Here is a 20,429-nt window from a genome sequence, read left to right on the forward strand (position 1 = left end):
TTGAAATTCTACAATTTACACTTTTTTTTCTCATATGTCTATATGATTGTGAAAGTAAAATGATGGGTGCTTTGATTTGTGGAATATCCCTGTTTAACATTATGCATGATGAATCAGTCCAGTTCTACAGTTGTAAAATTTGAAATCTGAGGTATTTGTGGAAATAGTGCTCATGTATCACAAAGGATCTTATTGATAATTAAGAAATTGTGGAGATATAAGCAATTTTCTAGGCAATATTTTGTATAAAATGTTTGGGTGTAAATTCTTAAACTTTTCAAAGAAAAAAATCAAGGCTACAGTCTTGTTAATGAAAATGACAATATTCTGGATTATGGGATATGCTGGTTGCAAATGAAATTTGAATCTTGGACAAGAAGATGAAAACCAGAATCATAAAAAATCAGGTAATAACCTTTGGATACATTTATGCAAAAAACAAGTATTATTTCAGGTCTGCTAGCAATTATTTTTATCAACTTTATTCTGAAAAAAATAATATTTTACATTCTATTTACCCAGTTGGAAAATAATTTTTAAATGTAAATTTTGTCACCAATAGCATTTAATTAGATACTACAATATTGACTGTTAACTGCTTTATATTTTTGAATACAGTCTTGAAGAGATGATATTAAATACATTTATACTTAACTTCTAATTAATAGGTCATAATTTATTTTCATATCTTTTATAATGAACTATGAATTTTGTTCTTAAAGGTCACAGTACACCCCCCAGAGACGTTGATCTACATGAAACAAAGCAAAGGACTAAAACAGACATGGTTAAACGAAATTGTAGTTGAACTAATTAGAATAGTTTTGACAGAAATTCATGGTTAAACAAAATAAGTCTTCCTTAATTATTAAAGTTAAGTTACCAGTTTACCACTAATAGAAACAGCTCAGTAAATATCTTTTATCAGGCAATGCAATTAGTACATGTATTCATTAATTGTTAAAACATAATTGGTATATAGGTTGAAGTTAATTGGTACATATTTAAAAAAATGAATTGGTCAGGCACTAAATATGTGCATTGATGACATTAGTACAATTAAATGCAAGCATTGAAAGTTACATGATTATCATTTAGTATTCATTTAATGATAAACTATATTGATGTTTTATTTGATTCAGGTGAAGCTGCTTTAAACAGGATCTTAAATCACAATGACAGGGACCAGTTAAGAAGAGAAAACACTTGCAAAGGCTTTATTCCAAGTAGACATTAATTTGGCAAATACTGGCAATAAATTTTTACAAGAAAAAAAAACTTTATTAGCATTTGTGAATTTTTCTTCAAATGAAAGGATATGCCTGCAGTGTTATTCATGACTTGGATTTTATTGATGCAGTATCAGTAGTGTAAGACTGTAACAGAATGTAATAAAATATAGTAATCCATTTAAGACAAAGTGAAAATTTGTTATATTTATCCCCATCTTTAGTGATAGTGATTCTAGTTCAGTGATATTTCCGCTCACCTTAGCACAGAGTGCCATTGTGAACTATTGTGATTGTATAATGTCTGCTATTTGTACCTTAATCTTGTAAAAAGATATTTTCTCCTCAACCATTTCTTATTTTTAAAGATTGAGTAGCAACAAATGCACAAAATTTCTGACCAAAGTGTATTTATCCCAATGAAAAAGATATTTGCACCAAACATGCCAAATATGTTTGCATTTATGTGTGGTTTTCATCCCTTAAACAATAAGGGCACCTGTATTTTATTTTTGACCTGTAAAATTTTACACCTGTATTTTTGAGCTGAAAAAATTTTACACCTGTATTTTTAGACCTGTAAAATTTTACACCTGTATTTTAAACAGCTGTAAAACAGTACAACTGTATTTTCGACCCGTAGAAAAAAACAGTTAATTTACATATTTCGTTCATAGTACAGGTGTAAAACAGGTGTATTTTTGAAAAAACAGGTGTAATTTGCTATATGTTTATCAAAACTGAAGAAAAATACAGCTGTAATTTTTAACAGAAAAACAGGTGTATTTTAGGCAAAATTACAGGAGTAAAATTTCGTACAGGTAGAGACATGGATATTTACACAAAATTAAACACCCCCTTGGCATTTTAATGCGGGGATAAATCGTGTAGAACCACCGATATAGTACATGTCAGTTTGGTCTGAAACATAGAATCCCTAAGCTTTGATGTTGTCTGTTAATATTTACTGAATACAAGTTACATTTTCTGAAAGAGTATGCATGGCTATTATGCGCTTTAATCATGAACACTGACACTATCAAAAATATGTTATAAAAGCAACTTTAATGAAATGGTAATTTTCTTTCTTATAGAAAGGTATGCTAGCTGTGGTTAATAATTCAGAGGCTCTGAAGGGGAATTGAATGTGTATTATAAGTATACAGTCATTACAGTGTAATGAGAATGGACTTTGGATAGATATTTTTGGCTATTAAACATATATTTTGCGAAAATTTAATTATCCGTCCCCCCTGCGGTCAGTTTCAAGTCCAGCACTGGTAATTAGAATTAAAGAACATCTTCAGGAGAAGAACTTAGGTCAAAATTTTACTTTAAATATCTTGGGAGTTCTTTTGTTTTTAGCTCGACTATTCGATAAGAATTATGCCCCTTTTTCGACTTAGAATTTACGTTAAAGTTTTTGTAATAGTTCAAATATTTTCAAAGTCCATTGACATATGGCTTTGAAACTTTGCACACTTGTTCACCATCATGACCCCAACCTGTAAACAGGAGGAGGTAACTGTATCAAGCATTTTTTTTACTATCAAGCACTAAGAATAGTCGAGCGTTGCTGTCCTACCGACAGCTCTTGTTATTTATAAATGTAACTGCATGTTTACATGTTATGGCAAGCAAATGATGGTATAAGTAATGTTATAGAATAATATCCAAGCTGTTTATATGGTTATTAATGGTCAATAGAAAAGGTTTCCTAAAAATGGCCACTTGATTGATAATAATTGAATATGAACATTTACAAACAAGTTGGTAAAAGTTTAAGTAATAAGTTATGTTTTACCTAATTTTATTTATTTTGTTACCTTGAAAATAGTGCCATTTAGGGTAATTAGTTCATAAAGAACATATAAAATTGTAAAAGCAGACTTAAGATTTATTTTTTAATTACCATCTATAATTTGGATTATGTATAAAATAAAAATCAAAATGAAAATGTTTATACAATTAAAAATTATTGTTAGGTTTAAACTACAAAGAGAATGTAGCTCCAGGCTTTAAGCCATGATGATGCTAGGTAAGTATGTCATATAATTAACTGATCAGATCATCATCTTTAGTGGTTTTTTTTTTTTTTTTTTTTTTTGGTGTCCGACAATGATATTTCGTACATGCGTCAACATGTTAGAGCAAACCATTAATGGCCGACAAGTGAATACTTCTCAGCAATTTCCTTGTCATTTTCGACTAATCTTTAGCCTTTGAAGCGTGACACACAAAGAAATTCGCACATTTATTGTGTAATATGTCGTCTGATTCGACAGCGGGGTCATCAGGTGGAAGTTCACCTGAGAAGAGCAAAAGGTTGCGACGTCCTCATCCCGCAACTGAGGAAAGATTGAGAAACGGAGAATTTGGTAAATATTAGACATATTGCTCAGAGAAAATAGATAATCTCAAGGATTGGATATAAAATATTTAACGTCATAGAGAGAGGTATGGTAGTAATGATAAAAATATCATATTTCATCGGCAGAATTTATTGAAATTTTATTTTCTTGAAACATTCAAACCCTGTAAGTGGTAAGCATAACTTTGTCTTTTTAACAAGAAATTTTACACTGATTAGCAGGGGGTTTTTTGTTTTGTTTTTTAAAACAACAGTTATTAAACTCTAAGACCCATCCCAGTGAGTTTTAGTTTTTACTTGAGTAACCCACTGAAGGGTATATTTTGTTAAACAAATGTACCCCGGTTTGTATCTTGCCATTGGTCAAAGTCTTAGACCAGCAATATACATGTGTATTAGATTAATTGAATTTAATTCCATATCTGCAGTATAGATCTGCTGGATTATACCTTCAGTAGGTTGTCTTTACTAGTACGAGATTGCAGAAAAAAGTGCTAAAAGAAAATAATAATTTTCATAATTTCTTTTTGAAATAAAACAAACATGTAATAGTCCATATGCAAGAAGAAGAATCAAAGGCAGATTGGAATATCTAGCTGTCAGGTAACTGTTAAGCGGCAACTTGGCAGCCAGTGTAAGATCCTTATTATATATAAGATATGGATATGATTTCAGATCCTAATCAGAACACAGCTCCAGTCATGAAGTCTAAACTTTCTGCTGATGCTCCAGAATTTGTTCCAAAGTTTTCATATATTCCACCAGACCAACAGCAGGTATTTTACATGGTTTAGAGTCATTTGCTTTCCTTGATAATGCAGATTAAAACAAATTTTGTCTTAGGTCTATGTGTCCAATTTTGTATGATTATAGTTTTCAATGCAACTGTTTAATAATTGAAATGATGACATTTTGTGATTAAAATATGTTTATTATATCTGTATAGGGTTTATCTATATAGGGTTTAATGGTGTATTGTGAACATAAATACATATGTGAGCCGCGTACTGACAAAACCAACATAGTGCGTTTGCGACCAGCATGGATCCAGAACAGCCTGCGCAGTCTGATCAGGATCAATGCTGTTTGCTTACCAACCCTATTACAAGTAGAGAAACTGATAGCGAACAGCATGGATCCTGATCAGACTGCGCGGATGCGCAGGCTGGTCTGGATCCATGCTGGTCGCAAACACACTATGTTGGTTTTGTCGCGGTGCGGCTCAATGATGTATATATTTGTCATATCTAGAATTTTGTTGTGCAGTCTGTAAAGAAAGAGACTATATGTTAATATATACTTGATGCCATCAATGTTGTAGTTGAAATATAATATACAGTTAGTTGATAATAAGAAGGTTGCACTGATTACATAATAAGCTATGTTTCTATTTGCGTTAAGTTTGGTGATAACTGAAATTATATATTAATAACTGGTGCATTATATATTTCATAGGATGACTTATACCAGGACTTTCAAAGATTGGTCAGTATACGACCTTCCCACCTCAGTGCAGTGACCACCACTGGGCCATCCGGGAAAGACTCCATTGCAGATATTTTTAAAGATGCTGTATTTAGTTTGACATCGAATCCAGCACCTATGGAGGAGTACATGAAAAGAGTAACAGACCTACTGAATAATGATGTTACTGATACAGCAGTTATAAATGATATTATTGAAACATTATTTGAGCAGGTAATACATTTTTCTTCTTGTAAATGTCACACTCCTTCATTTCCCAATTAGCAATTACTTTTGACATAAATGTAAATTTATGAGCAACTGATACTGATATAAATGAAAAGTATGGTAAATGAGCTTCTTCTTCTGAAATAAATGTTAAGCAATAACTGGTAGCAATTTGTTGTGACATAAATGTTAAGCAATTAAGGTTAGCAACTAGTTCTGATTTAAATATTAAGCAGTTACTTGTAGCAACTTGTTCTGATATAAAAGTTAAGCAATTACCGATAGAAACTTGTTGTGACATAAATGTTAAGCAAATACTGGTAGCAACTTGTTCTGACATAAATATTAAGCAATTACTGGTAGCAACTTGTTAGTCCCCTACCAGTTTACCGGAGGGGACTTTAGGTTTACCCTCCGTCCGTCTGTCCGTCCGTCTGTCCGTCCGTCAGTCCGTCCGTCCACAAAACTGGATCCCGCGATAACGCAAAAAGTATTGAAAATATTTTAATGAAACTTGATATATGGATAGATGGCAGTATGGAGATTATGCACGTCTTTTTCTTTTCTTCCTATGTTGAAAATTCTGGTTGCTATGGCAACAAATAGACTGAAAATATGGCAAATTTTACACATAACCTGGATCCCGCGATAACGCAAAAAGTACTGAAAATATTTTTATGAAACTTGATATATGGATAGATGGCAGTATGGAGATTATGCACGTCTTTTTCTTTTCTTCCTATGTTGAAAATTCTGGTTGCTATGGCAACAAATAGACTGAAAATATGGCAAATTTTACACATAACCTGGATCCAGTGATAACACATAAAGTACTGAAAATATGTTTATGAAACTTGACATATGGGTAGATGGCAGTATGGAAATTATGCACATTCTTTTCTTATCTTCCTATGTTGAAAATTCTGGTTGCTATGGCAACAAATAGACTGAATTTCAAGATTTCTGATTCTAGTTTTTAAGTTTTTTCACTATAAGTTCTTTATTTCTTAAGGTATTTTCTTCAAACTTTAAATATAAGTTGCTTGTCATCAACCACATCATATGTGACAAGGTTTACAACTCTAGCACAAAATTTATCAGAATTACCTCCCTTGATCTTAAAATTTTCATGAAAAAAAACATTGTTTTTTTAATAACTTCTTTTTCTGAATGTATCTATACTTTAAACTTCATATAAATGTTTCTTATTGTCACTCAACATTTGTGAGTGTTCAATACTCTAGCAAGACTATTTCCAGAATTATGCCCCTTTTGAACTTAGACTTTTTTTTTAGAAATTGGTAATTTTTACTCCAACTTCTTCAATCATGATAGGATTTTAAAAATGTTATATTTTGATAACAGGGATGTTTAAAAAATAACTTTAGAGTGTCCTTCAGTCTGTCTGTACATAAAAACTATTTCCTGTGATCACTTTTAAAGAACTTTTTGAACAAATTTACTTAAAATAGGAACCTAAGTGAATGGCCAATGGCCCTTCAGAATGTTGCTTGGGCTCTTACCGGTAGGGGACTTATGAATTGCTTGCAATACTATGATAATTGCTTGTTCTGTATGAATGTTAGGCAATTACCAATAGCAACTTGTTCTGACATAAATGTTAAGCAATTACCGGTAGCAACTTGTTCTGATACCGATAGCAACTTGTTCTGACATAAATGTTAAGCAATTACCGGTAGCAACTTGTTCTGATATAAATGTTAAGCAATTACCGATAGAAACTTGTTCTGACATAAATGTTTAGCAATTACTGGTAGCAACTCATTCTGACATAAATGTTAAGCAATTACTGGTAGCAACTTGTTCTGATATGAATGGAAAAGTGAAACATGAATAGGAGACCAAAAAGCCCTCTATTAATATAAACATTTTATTTAGACACAAGTTTTTATGAAATTAATGTATTTTTAAAGCAAAGTGATCAAATGAAAAGATTTTCATTTTGCTTACTTATTGTCATTACTTCTGAAATTTTAATTATTTTGCTTATACAAGTTTTTAAACTGTTGTTTTATTTTTGAATTTTTCATCATTTTGTATATATTTTACTGTTCTTATTTCAGAGTATTTCGGAGCCAAATTTTCGTTTCACTGGAGCCAAGATCTGTAAATATTTGTCCCATCAATTAAAAGGTCACCCTGTATTTAGTAATTTTAGAGGCCTATTTCTTAACAGGTGAGTACAGATTTTGATTAAGTAAATAATAAATCATTATCAGTATTTGTCACAGAATATTTATGAAAGCTGGTAAACTTTTTTTCATGAAACATAAATTGATTTCAGCAAAGTTTTGTAAAGGATTTTTTTGTTTGTTAGGTTTAATGTCACTCCACAACTGTATGGCGATTTAAAATCAGCATTTAATCTAACCCCTGTTAGAGAGGTGAAGGAAGCACTCAAGTCCAACCACCGATGTTCTATAAGCTATTGTTTAGGAATAAACTGTTAATTAGATTGGTATTTATGCGGTTTGGGCTGATGGCTTGGGCAGGTGCAATAAAAAATTCTGTGCTTAACCCCTACATTTCTTAAGGGATTTTATCTTCATTTTCTAACTTATCTTTCATTACAGATGTAAATCAGAATTTGTCAGACGACAAGAATTGTTGAACAATAATTTAGAAAGATTATGCGGGCTTTCTATGTTTTTTGGTGAACTATTTTTAGTATTAGAGGTAAGTTTAAAACCACTTTTGGTAGAACCAGTATTTTAAATGTATAGACCTTCATTATATGGTTTTAAAACTTAAAATAGTTTTGTTTATACAAATTAATTTTAGTTTGGAAGCTATAAGCTTATTCATACTCTCAAATCGTTCCTTGAACCAACCAGTACTAACCAATGAATGTAAAGTTTCTTGCTCAAGATAACAGCGGCTTGCCCCTGACAGGGTTTGAACCCATGTAGTCAAAAACCTAAACCCCGCCACTCAAATTCAGATCATGTCACAAAACCTCAGTGGAGTCCCTTTAATATAAAAAGTATTGTTTAATTGAGTTGATACAAGCATAAGCATGTCATTTGTATGGACTAGTCATATGCTTCAGCCATATTATGTGATATTTGGAGGATGAAAAAATGAAATTGCATGTTATCATATTTTAGTGTATTTCTGATTTATAATTATGACAAGTTAGATCCATTCTAGCTTGTTATAAATATTAATGTTTCAATGAAAACTTATACCAAGAGTTTCTCTTATTTTGTTTAACAGATTGAACACGATGGATATTTGGTGAAGATTGGCTTATTAAGGAGTGCTATAAGTGATTTATTAAGGACTTTATTATCCAGCCTGGATGATGTCACTGTAAAATGTGCTACACAACTTCTCAAGGTAACTTCTTCTTCTCATTTGCATTTATACTTTGTTACTTCAGCCGCAGCAAGCAATGTTGCTGTCTGTCAAAGCTCTTTTGCATTGCTATATAACTTGTGTTCGAACAGTTGATCGCTTTAAGGCCACACATGTTTTCTATATTGCTCTAGAATTGGATACCTTTGGAGTATGTAGACTTTTGTTTGGTTAACTATACCCATCTTTCTCCTTTCACAACAATAGCAATTTTAACACACATTTAGTTTTGCCATATTGTAGATTTTAGTTCAATCATTTGTTGATGTACAGGGCATTTCCACCCTTTCACCAGGGGCCAAAAGTAGGCCCCATTTCCAATTGAAAATATTCTCCTTTTTTCCAATTTCAAGAAAAAAAAATCCCACCAGCAGCCAAAACATATTCAAGCTGTTTCTAATTCATGGGAAAAGTTAACTGTTTTACTTGATTTAAAAACTTAAAAGTCATGTATAAGATTGTTTATGAACTTTTTAGAATTTCCCAAATTATCTTATAATTTTTCCCAATTATGTCAGCAGCTTTTTCCAAAAATACCTGGAAAAGCCCCTGATGTACACCTGAATTGTTTATTTGTAACAAACAAAATTTTAGTCCTTTGACTAAAGTTACCTACAAGTTAACATTTGTTGTCATATGGGCAAACTTTGGGTTTCTCAAGGTACACAAAATCATTATATTTTGTTGTTGTCCTATGTCAAATTGAATGGCTAGCCAACTGACTACAGCAGGTCTGTGATTCTACTTGAGTGACCGCTTGAGCCTTAAATAATACACAGAGGATCATTTGGGATTCCTCCTCCACTGTGAAAGCTGGAAAATAGCCATATGACTGACATAAACAGTGTCAGTTTGATTTAACCCACCCCCACCCCTCCCAGAAGAGAACATAATAAAAAACCATATGATTTTTAAGGTGTAATGAATATAATAATAACTCAATAGTGTGTACTGCGTTTGGGGTCATATACCATATAATATGAGGAAGTTACGAAATCAGATGCTTTAGTGTAAAAAATGCAAATGTTACTGGTTTTTGATATTGCCTAAAAAAATGTAAACTTTTTATTATAATTATGTGTTATGAAATGTTACTATTCTATTTTAGCTGACTGGTACAGCGCTAATGGAAACTACAGATTTACAAGGAAATTTCGATGATATATTTGACAAAATAAAATCATTAGAAAAACATCCACAACTGAATAAGTAAGTAGAATTTGTATTAATTTTTTGGTTGGGGTAACAGTTTGACCAAAGTGATATATATTGGTCAATGAAGTTTGGATGCATTTTGTTATAGTCCTGTCTTACCTTAATCTCTATCCTGTAAGTCAAAACCTTCATATACTGCTGGAAGGGAGCTGAATAAAATATGACTTTGATCTTGAAAAACTTTGACTGTCACAGTCAAATTTCATAGAAAAAATCCACACATCTTTTTTTTTATTAACAGATCAGTACAGTGGTGTGTTTTTAACAAATTTTGTGAAGATTGACTTAAATAAATGTATTGACTGGCAATCAATAGCTTTCTAATCTAATATTGCATTTTGTGCAGCTTGTTTTAATGAACTTACATTGTTTACAACTCATTCACACAATGTCTTCTGGCTGAGTAAAATTATTCATTTCCTCATAATTTATTGCAATCTACTCCAGTGAAAACTATTCTACTTATAAGATTTTAACTAAGCTGTTAGTCGCACATGCATGTGTGTTGCAATCTAGTCCACTATTTATGATTCAGTGAAGGTAGACTTTAATACTCCGGAATTAAGAATATTTTGGGTTTTTCCCAGCTAATCCGGAGGTACAAACTTTTACAGTTACAGGTTTGATAATAATCGCCCCAGGTTGATTAATATATTGTGATGGGTAGTGCACTGTGAAGTTTTAACAGTAAAAGTTTGTTTGAACCCACAGATTAGCTGGGGAAAAGCAACATTTGCCGAGTTCCGGATAACATCTATTGGTCTACTTATATGATTTGAGCCGCGTCACGACAAAACCAACATAGTGCGTTTGCGACCAGCATGGATCCAGACCAGCCTGCGTATCAGGCAGTCTGCACAGGCTGGTCTGGATCCATGCTGGTCGCAAACCCACTATGTTGGTTTTGTCGTTACGTGGCTCATTTAAATTTAACGGTACATACATTTGTGACTGTAATATTTTACAGGACTAGCCATTGTTTGATAAACTCTGTGTTAAGTCGACTAGAGTATAACTTTGGTGTAGGTCAACAGCCATCACCACAGAAACCAGTGCAGACATTTCAGGGTGGTCAACAGTCAACAGACTTTGATGTAAGTTATGGTATTTTCTAAAAACCAACTCCATTAAACCGTAATGTTTGATGTTATTTCTAAAGCTCTTATAATGAGATTTTTTTTCTCAAAAGTGATTTTGTATGATTTTTAAACTCAAGACATTTATTGTTTTAAGTTATACAGTATTGTTTAAAGAAAGTTTCATTTAATTGTCTAGAAATATTTTATTACAGATTGATAAGATATTTTTATAGTGTGCTCTTAAAACCCTCATGAATATCGTAAAACCCTCATTCATGAATGTCTTGAAACCCTTGTGATTATCTTAAAACCCTCATTAATGTTTTAAAACCCTCATGAGTACCTGTAAAATAAACTATTATTGTTAACATTTTATTTTGTGTAAAAATTTGTCAGTTTATATTTGTGATTAAAATTATGATGAAGATAACATTTTAATGTACCTTTGTTAACATGAATACATTTTCCAGTTTTTTAAGGATCATTTTAAGGGAGTTTAAAGGCTTAGTGGTTAAGGTTGTTGACTTTTATTCACTTAACTGGGAGCTCACCACTGTGTGTCCAGATATCACTAGGGGTTGTTAACTGTTTTATGCGGTGCGGTTTTTCAATAAGTGCATGGAAAGTCAGCGTTTTACACAATTTCTCGCTATTGACTGAAAGAATATATAGCAGGACACTTTATGTGTTCCTGTATTGGTAAAGCTGGAAAGTCACCATTTGTCCTGCACAGTGTTCACTGTTGGTGTAACTTTAAACTCAATGACAAAATTAGGTAACTAAGATCTATTTTATCTACGGGTAAAAGTTAATTTCATTTTACTTCTAGAATGAACCAATATTTTACAACACGGAGGGACAGCCAATCACAAGAGAGGAAGCAGGATATGATGACATTATTGGGCTGAACAGCGAGGAGCAGGAGGCGTTCCTACAGTGGGAGGCGGAGAATTATGCTAATCAGCAGTGGAACGAGCAGGGTGGAGACGGATTTTCAAATCAAGGGCAATGGTCAGATGGAGCAGCCAATGGCTACGTACAACAGCCATGGTCGACAGGAATGTCTGATTATACACAGTGGTCGGCTGATCAGGAACAGGGAGGGTTTGGATATAATGAGTAAGTTAAACATATTTGAAAATGATCTATTGATCAGATTGGTAGATTTTCACCCAAATTTTTTTGGACAGCAATAGTAAAAAAAACCAACCCACACGCACTTTTCTTATCAAACTTAAACTTCAGACTTTATTTATCCAACTTTTCCACTTGCTATCCGAACAGACTAAGGTGCTTTAAAATTGTGACTCGCATAATATTAACTGAGGTTTTATATACCTACAGCAATCGAATTTCAACAAAAAAATAATAAAAAAATCTTGCTTATAACCTTATATGCTCAACTATTAAATTTTTGTTGTAATTCTATTATGGTATTGTTGAATATAAAACATTATATAATTTAAATTTGCAATTGGAAATAACTTTGCAGTTGCAGATAAATCATTATATTATATTTATTGTATTTAGAGTTTAAATATTTCAGAAAGTATATATTTCATCAGTCAATGTGAAGTGTTCAAATTTTTTACCCATCTTAGTATAATTAATGCATTGCCTTGATATTTTTATTTGTCCAGGGCCGACTTGTATGGTGACTACAGTAGTGATATGGACGATGAAATGGCTGCCGCGTATGAAATGTTCCTGAAAGAATCTGGACAAAGTAGACACTGATAACAAGATGCCCGTGTTTCATGTACATTCAATAGTTTATTTATGTTTGCTTGTTGCAGGCTTGCCAAAGAACATAATTGATGATGGATTTAAATCATTCAAAGTTTTTGCCCAAATTGTAAGAAAAAAAATTAATTTGAATTTTTTTTATCCTAGAAAAATGGTGGAAAGTGTATTAGTTTGAAGGTACATTATCTTCATAATACATTTGTTTTAGGGTTGTTTTTTTTTAAAGAAATACCATATTGTTTCTGTTTAGAAAATAACAATTAATGACACTTCAGTAAAATCATTAAAAAAAAGAATATGATTATTAGATCATAATAATGATTTTTATAAGTGAATTGTATCTTTTATAAACATATTTTACAGCACATTTTTAGCTCGACTATACGAAGTATATGGAGAGCTGTCCTACTGGCCCCGGCGTCGGCGTCCGCGTCCAGATTTTAGATTAAAGTTTTGGTGCAGTAAAATATTTTTCACTATAACTTTGTCATTTCTAAAGGTATCAACTTCAAACTTCAAATATATGTTCCTTATCATCAACCACATCTTATGTGACAAGGTTCATAACTCTAGCACAAATATTTTCAGATTTATCTCCCCTTGAACTTAGAATTTTCCTTAAAAAATACTATTTTTTACTGATACTTATTTATTTCTGAAGGGATCAACCTCATACTTCAAATATATGTACCTTATCATCATCCCCATCTTATGTGACAAGGTTCATAACTCTAGCACCAATATTGCAAGAATTATCTCCCCATAAACTTAGATTTATTTACTAGAAAAATGTTATTTTTTATTTTAACTTTTTTATTTTTAAAGGTATCTACCTCAAATTTCAAATACTTATTCCTTATCATCAATTACATTTTATGTGACAATGTTCATAACTCTTGAAGCAATATTTACAGATTAATCTCTCTTTGAACTTAGGATTTTCTTTAAGAAATATAATAACTTCTTTATTTTTTAAGGTATCTACTTCAAACTTCAAATATATATTGCTTATCATTACACAAATGTTGTGTGGCAAGGTCCATAACTCTAGCATAACTATTTCTAGAATTATTCCCCTTGATCTTGGAATTTATGTTAACAAATGTTATTTTTTACTGTAACTTAATACATAATTATACATAATTGATTTTTCTTTCATAGTTTTGTCCTCCTTACTGCGTCCAGTATTTTATTAGTCGAGCTTCGCTGTCTCCTGTGACAGCTCTTGTTGTAGTTCTGATGAGCTCCCCCTTCTTGGAAAAAAATGCAAGCCCCCTGGGGCCTGGAACAGAAACAATATGGTAGTTGTTTAAATCATTCCTTGACAACTTTGCTAACAAGATAAATAAAATTTGTTTGAAATATTGGTAGTGGAAATTTTGAGAAAAAAATATATATTAATAAATTTATGAAATGAAGACAGTTTACATAATTTTGTGTTTCAAAGTTTTGAAAATATTTATTTGGCTACAGAGCACTTTTTATGAACATGTGTTAAACGTTTCAAATTCAGGGTTTTTGTTTAAAAAAATAATGGAAAAAACTTATAAGTATGTAATCAGTATTACCATAGCTGTGTGTAAAAAGAGCTCTTTTTATCCTTCTAGCTTAAGGAACTTTGGTGGTTCTACTCAGGTGCACATAAGAGCACCTGAGGTCATTTCCATCAGTAAAGCTGGATTAGCCTTTACAACAGTGTTGGCTGGAGTTTAAACCCAACCAATATAAAAATTGTCTCCCCTTTTCAAGATAGGTTGTAGAAGTCATGTAACATGTTCTTTGGCAGCTATTAAATCTACCTTTAAGTGCTAACAAGTTTGTATTTTTGTGCTAAAATGTGATAAGTGTATATACTATAATTGTAAATGATAATGAAAATGTAATAAGTTTTTTTTTTTGTTTTATCTCTGTAATACTTAAGAAAAGAAAGCCTAAAAAATGCAATATTCTAAAAATAGAATTTTAAAACTTAAAATGTAAAAAAAATGATTTCTCTGCATAAATATATAACTTTGAATAAGTTTCATAGTGTGTTAAGCTTTAGTGTAATAGTTATATTCTATTGTAATAGAGCATTCGAATAAATATCATGTTTTCTTTTAAGAAGCTCCTCTGAAGTCCCAAAAATCTAAAACTATGAAATTTTAAAATTTTATATGAATCAACTCGGGCACTTGAAACAGAAAATATAAAAAGGATGACAAAGAAATATATGCCAACTGAAATTTTAAAAGTCGATATTTAGTGCGATACTTTAGCCCAATTTAAGTTAAAAGGACATTTTCCATTTTTTGGTCATTTTGCTCAACAAAAATATATTGTGGAAAAATTTCGCAATTAGTCTGTTGGTATAGACTCTACATAAAAGGATTTAAAGATATGAAAAAAATAGTTTCCAGTCTCATTATTTTCAAAAAAAAACTTAAGTGGAGTCCCTTTAAAGCTGTGACTTTTAAATTAAGTAACTTTTGAATAAATCCCATTATTTTCTTGAAAAATTTTGAATATGATCTCAATTTTATTTTAAAATAATGTTTATTATATTCTAAAATCTGGTAAAACATCTATAAAGGTTTTGACAAATTTTACTTTTGAGAAATTTTCAAATTTTCTTTTAAAAAAATACAGCTTTTGAGTAAATTTCAGTTCAGACAAAAATCTCAAGTTAGTTTCACTGAGTGTTATGGAATTTTGTTTAAATTGTGTAACAATTTATTTCATACAGTTGAGGAATCATGTGATGATTTGTAAATCATAGATATTGCATGGGCATTGTAAAAATAAATTCTCCCATAGTTGGGCATTTGTCATCTACTTGTTTATATATGAAATTTATGAGTTTGTACATGGAAGTCATGGGGGGAAAATTTAATCACCCATGAAACAGATACATTTGTATATTAACATTACTGATACATTTTTGATGTGTACATAGATGATATGTTAATAACTTGTTACCTTAGTGCAGTAATGAGTTAACTTCTATTACATTTCATAAAGAGTTAACTCATTACTGCATTAAGGTGATGAACTATTTCCTTTCTGGAACCGAAAGTGATCAAATCCATTATCAGCAATACAGAGCCATGGTCAGGCAGAAACTTACCAAAAATGGCATTTTCTGTTTTAAATTTCATTTCATTCTTATTTACAGTGCAATAAAACTTTTCATTGAAGTAACTTACCCAACAAATTCATTTTTGTGCCTTTCAAAATTCATAAATAAGAAAAGTCATGAAGTGTGTATGTTTTGTAGGGGCATAGGTCTAAGTTGTTTTTAGCTCACCTGTCACAAAGTGACAGGGTGAGCTTTTGTGATCGCTTTTTGTCCGACGTCCGTCCGTAAACTTTTACTTTAAATGACATCTCTTCATAAACCACTAAGCCAATTTCATCCAAACTTCACAGGAATGTTCCTTTGATGGTCACCTTTAAAAATTGTTCAAAGAATTTAATTCCATGCAGAACATGGCAACCAAAAGAAAAAAACTTTAAATATCTTCTTTTAAAAAACCCTAAGAGCTAGAGCTTAGATATTTGGCATGAAACATCTTCTAGTGAGTATCTACCAAGTTTGTTCAAATAAAATCCCTGGGGTCAAAATTGGCCCCGCCCCAGGGGTTCATTGATTTTCCCTATATGCATATAGTAAAAACTTAAAAAATCTTCTTTGAAAAAACCCAAATAGCTAAGAGTTTAGATATTAAGCATGAAACATGTTCTAGTGAGTGTCTACAAAGTTTGTTCAAATAAAAGCCCTGGGGTCAAAATTGGCCCCGCCCCTGGGGGTCATTGATTTTCCTTATATGTGTATAGCAAAAATTAAAAAATCTTCTTTGAAAAAACCCAATTAGCTAGAGCTAAGATATTCAGCATAAAACATCTTCTTATGGGTGGCTACCAAGTGTGTTCAAATAAAAGCCCTCGGGTGAAAATTGGCCCTGCTGGAGGGGGGGGGGGAGATCATTGTTTTTCATTATGTGTGTAGTAAAAACTTAACAAACTTAACATTGTGAAACATCTTCTAATGAGTGTCTTTCAAGTTTGTTCAAATAAAAGCCCTGGGGTTTAAACTGGCCCCGCTCCGGGGGCCTTTATACAGGTGAGCGACCTCAGGGCCATCATGGCCCTCTTGTAATCAAGTCTCAGAAGTAATCTAGATAACAATACATAGAAGTAAAGTCATTCAAAGAGAAATAAACTTGCTAGTTGGTATATATTCAAAATCATTTCCAAAATTCAATACATAATATTAATTTTTAGATATTTGTATTTTATGTCCAAAATTTTCTTGGCGATGAGGGGTGCTGCTGCCCCCCTTCAAACCCCAGAAACAGAAGGGGACACATCCACCTTCCTGCAACCCCTTGATGTACCTTTTTGATAGGGGGCAGCGCCAAAAAAGTAAAAAACTGTTTGGTGCCTAAATAGGGCATTTTTTCACTGTTTGAGGCATAATAGGGGGGAGGGTGGGGGGCAAAAAGCCTTCAAAACATGTCTTTATGGGGTAAAGGGTTAAGGGCAAATCGTTATTCTTGTTAATAGTTCTTTTTTTCCTATTATTTGAAAGAAAAAGAAAAACAGACATATTAATGTTGTGTTAAATGCCAAGTATTAATTGTAAATAATTTCCATATTAATTCAGTCATTTTCATAGGAATATTATCAGTGCAGGTGTGCTGTATTAATTAGATAAAACGTGTCATATTTTACTGTCCTTGGCTACCTATATTGGTTGGAATGGTTTCATGCGTACCTCCCTTGGCTACCTATTTTGACTGATATTGCTGTGGGTGGTATCATGCTTACCTATCTAGCAACTTATATTGGCTGATATGACTTTTTGTGGTATCATGCTTATCTCCCTTGGCAACTTATATTGGCTGATATGGCTTTTTGTGGTATCATGCTTACCTCTCTTGGCTATATATATATTGACTGATATGGCTTTTGGTGGTATCATGCTTATCTCCCTTGGCAACTTATATTGGCTGATATGGCTTTTGGTGGTATTATGCTTACCTCCCTTGGCAACTTATATTGACTGATATGACTTTTGGTGGTATCATGCTTACATCCCTTGGCAACTTATATTGGCTGATATGACTTTTGGTGGTATCATGCTTACCTCCCTTGGCAACTTATATTGGCTGATATGACTTTGGTGGTATCATGCTTACCTCCCTTGGCAACTTATATTGGCTGATATGGCTTTTTGTGGTATCATGCATTCCTCCCTTGGCGATATGGCTGTGGGTGCTATCATGCTTACCTCCCCTTGCAACTAATATTGGCTGATATGGCTTTTTGTGGTATCATGCATGCCTCCCTTGGCAACTTATATTGGCTGATATGACTTGGTGGTATCATGCTTACCTCCCTTGGCAACTTATATTGACTGATGACTTTTGGTGTTATCATGCTTACCTCCCTTGGCAACTTATATTGGCTGATATGACTTTTGGTGATATCATGCTTACCTCCCTTGGCAACTTATATTGGCTTATATGACTTGATGGTATCATGCTTACCTCCCTCAGATTTCTGTGTAGAGCTGGGAATACTACAAATGTAGGCAAACATCTTGATTCTGTTACAGGAGTGAGGGAGGAGTTATGGGAGTCTAACTCTGACTCTAATACTGTTTCTACTAGTAAGCATTGCAGATCTTGCCTAGCTCCAACATCATATATTACAAATCACACTGATGGAAATCACATTCTCAGTACATTGTGCATTTTGATTTCTTCCTGTACAGTTTTTCACCTTTTTCTCATCCCAGTTTTTATCATAATTCAGCAAAATTGCAAACATGTTTTGTAATGTGCAGCAAATTTCTATGATTCTTTATACATGTATGAACTTGTAAATATTTAAGCATTTTATTATGTATAAATGTAAATTAGATTATAGAAAAAAGAAACTTTATTATCTTTGTTTAAAAGGTTATTTTGATGCTAGATGAATGTTTAATGATATTTCTTGTCCAGTCCATTTTGTTGTATTGAAAATGAATTATGTAAGAACATTGTAGATGTATTCTTTAATTGGTATTTTTGGCTTGAGAGGAAAATGAAACATTTCTGGTCAATTCTAAGTTCAATTTACAAATACACGAGAGAGGTAATTGCAGGCAACTTTATATTACTTTTAAAAAAAAGTTAACTACATAGCAAGAGAAATAATCCTGTCCCTTATGTATTGTATATCGCATAGATTATTAATAAATAACGAGCTTAAATAACACATTTCCAGCATTTTTTCATGAATAAAATTCAATCATGCAAAGATATCAGTGTTAATTTTGAATAACTAAAATAGTAAAAAAAAAAATGAAGAAAATTTTCACAAAATATATGATAGAAAATCATGTTTTGTGTTGCATTGCAAAGCTGATATTCACAATCAAAATTTGTATATGTATCATATCTATATGTAAATTTTTAAATTTGTGTTTTTTTTCTGTGTATGTCCGTATTTCTCTATATTTTGTGCTATGTTAATTAGGTTGCAGACAATTTTCTTTTCTTTTTTTTTTGTGTTTACTAATTAAATATTTTATGTTGAAATATTTCGATCATTCTGCAAATAAAAAAATATTGAATTTTTTATCATATTGTTTTGTTATAGTTTTCCTGGCACTGTAAACTTTGTTCACCATCATATTTTGTACATTACACAACTGTGAAACGAGACACCAGCATTTGATATGATTTTTTTGGACTCGGCAAAGGAAAACAAAGCTTAATTAATGAGATTGGATCATAATATGAGGTTATTACATATTGTTGAGTTCAATACTGAATACACAGCTGTCAAAGCTATATTGGATGAGTTTAAAAAAGGTTTTGCAGCTGTGTACGAGTTTAATAGAAACAGTATTTGTCTCATCAATGCATAATGACTTATTTAACTTTCTTTGACATTTTGACAGAACTTTGGAACTTCAAATACAATAAGAAATTGAAATAATCTTTTGAAAAAAAAAATGAGGCTAAACGAAGAACTCTGTGCTTTTGATACAGATATTTTGGACTCTAAAAATAAAAATTAGGTTATATGAGGTGTGATCTGAATTTGATATGGATGTTTTTGGACTCTGAAAATGGAAAGCTGGCTATATTGATAAGATTGGGTCTGATTATGATTTCTATTGGAACATAACGTTTTCCAAACGCTGGAAGTCCATTGATCATATTTTATAGTGTGAATAATATTTTATATTGTACAATCACGTGGTGCAAATGCTTTAAGTTAAATGTTTACATTTTATAAGGTATGAAATATTTTTTCTGATAACATTATATTACTTTTATATCCAAAATATGCCAGCTACTATCATGTCGGCAATCAAATTGCAGATTTTAAATTATCTGCCCTGCACCACTATATGTGGGTTTTAATTCCATCAACGACTAAGTATTCCTTCATGCGAGGAAGCCATCCAGTTAGTTTTCAGTAGACCAAATTTCAGTGGTTCTACTCCGGTGCCCGCCCACTCATGCCTGAAACAATGTACCGGAGTAAAGCGGGATGTCATATGACCTTTGCGGTACTGTAGTGACCAAAATGATAATGTAATACTTAAGACCAGCAGCTGTTGCAAAAGGCCTACGTCTTAAACATGTGTTTCGGGAGGCATCTTTAAGGCAGACCTTAATTTATCGTTGTTGATGTCTGTGCAACCGAAAACAATTTATAAGTAAAGAAATCTTGGAA

At 32.1% G+C, this 20,429-nt stretch overlaps 1 protein-coding gene across 1 annotated transcript; it reads left to right on the plus strand.

Annotated features, from left to right (window-relative positions):
- The first annotated feature begins 3,363 nt into the window (after positions 1–3,363).
- On the plus strand, positions 3,364–13,082 carry LOC132754256 (polyadenylate-binding protein-interacting protein 1-like). The gene is made up of 10 exons (XM_060744878.1): positions 3,364–3,607; positions 4,276–4,376; positions 5,056–5,298; positions 7,377–7,489; positions 7,887–7,989; positions 8,530–8,652; positions 9,779–9,879; positions 10,853–10,979; positions 11,794–12,083; positions 12,605–13,082. The coding sequence occupies exons 1-10, from the start codon at positions 3,496–3,498 to the stop codon at positions 12,699–12,701; spliced, it is 1,410 nt and encodes a 469-aa protein (XP_060600861.1). The 5' UTR covers positions 3,364–3,495; the 3' UTR covers positions 12,702–13,082.
- Positions 13,083–20,429: the final 7,347 nt, after the last annotated feature.

Source organism: Ruditapes philippinarum, unplaced genomic scaffold (genome assembly GCF_026571515.1).
Source record: "Ruditapes philippinarum isolate M1 unplaced genomic scaffold, ASM2657151v2 ctg6128_1_1_1_1, whole genome shotgun sequence".
NCBI lineage: Eukaryota > Metazoa > Mollusca > Bivalvia > Venerida > Veneridae > Ruditapes > Ruditapes philippinarum.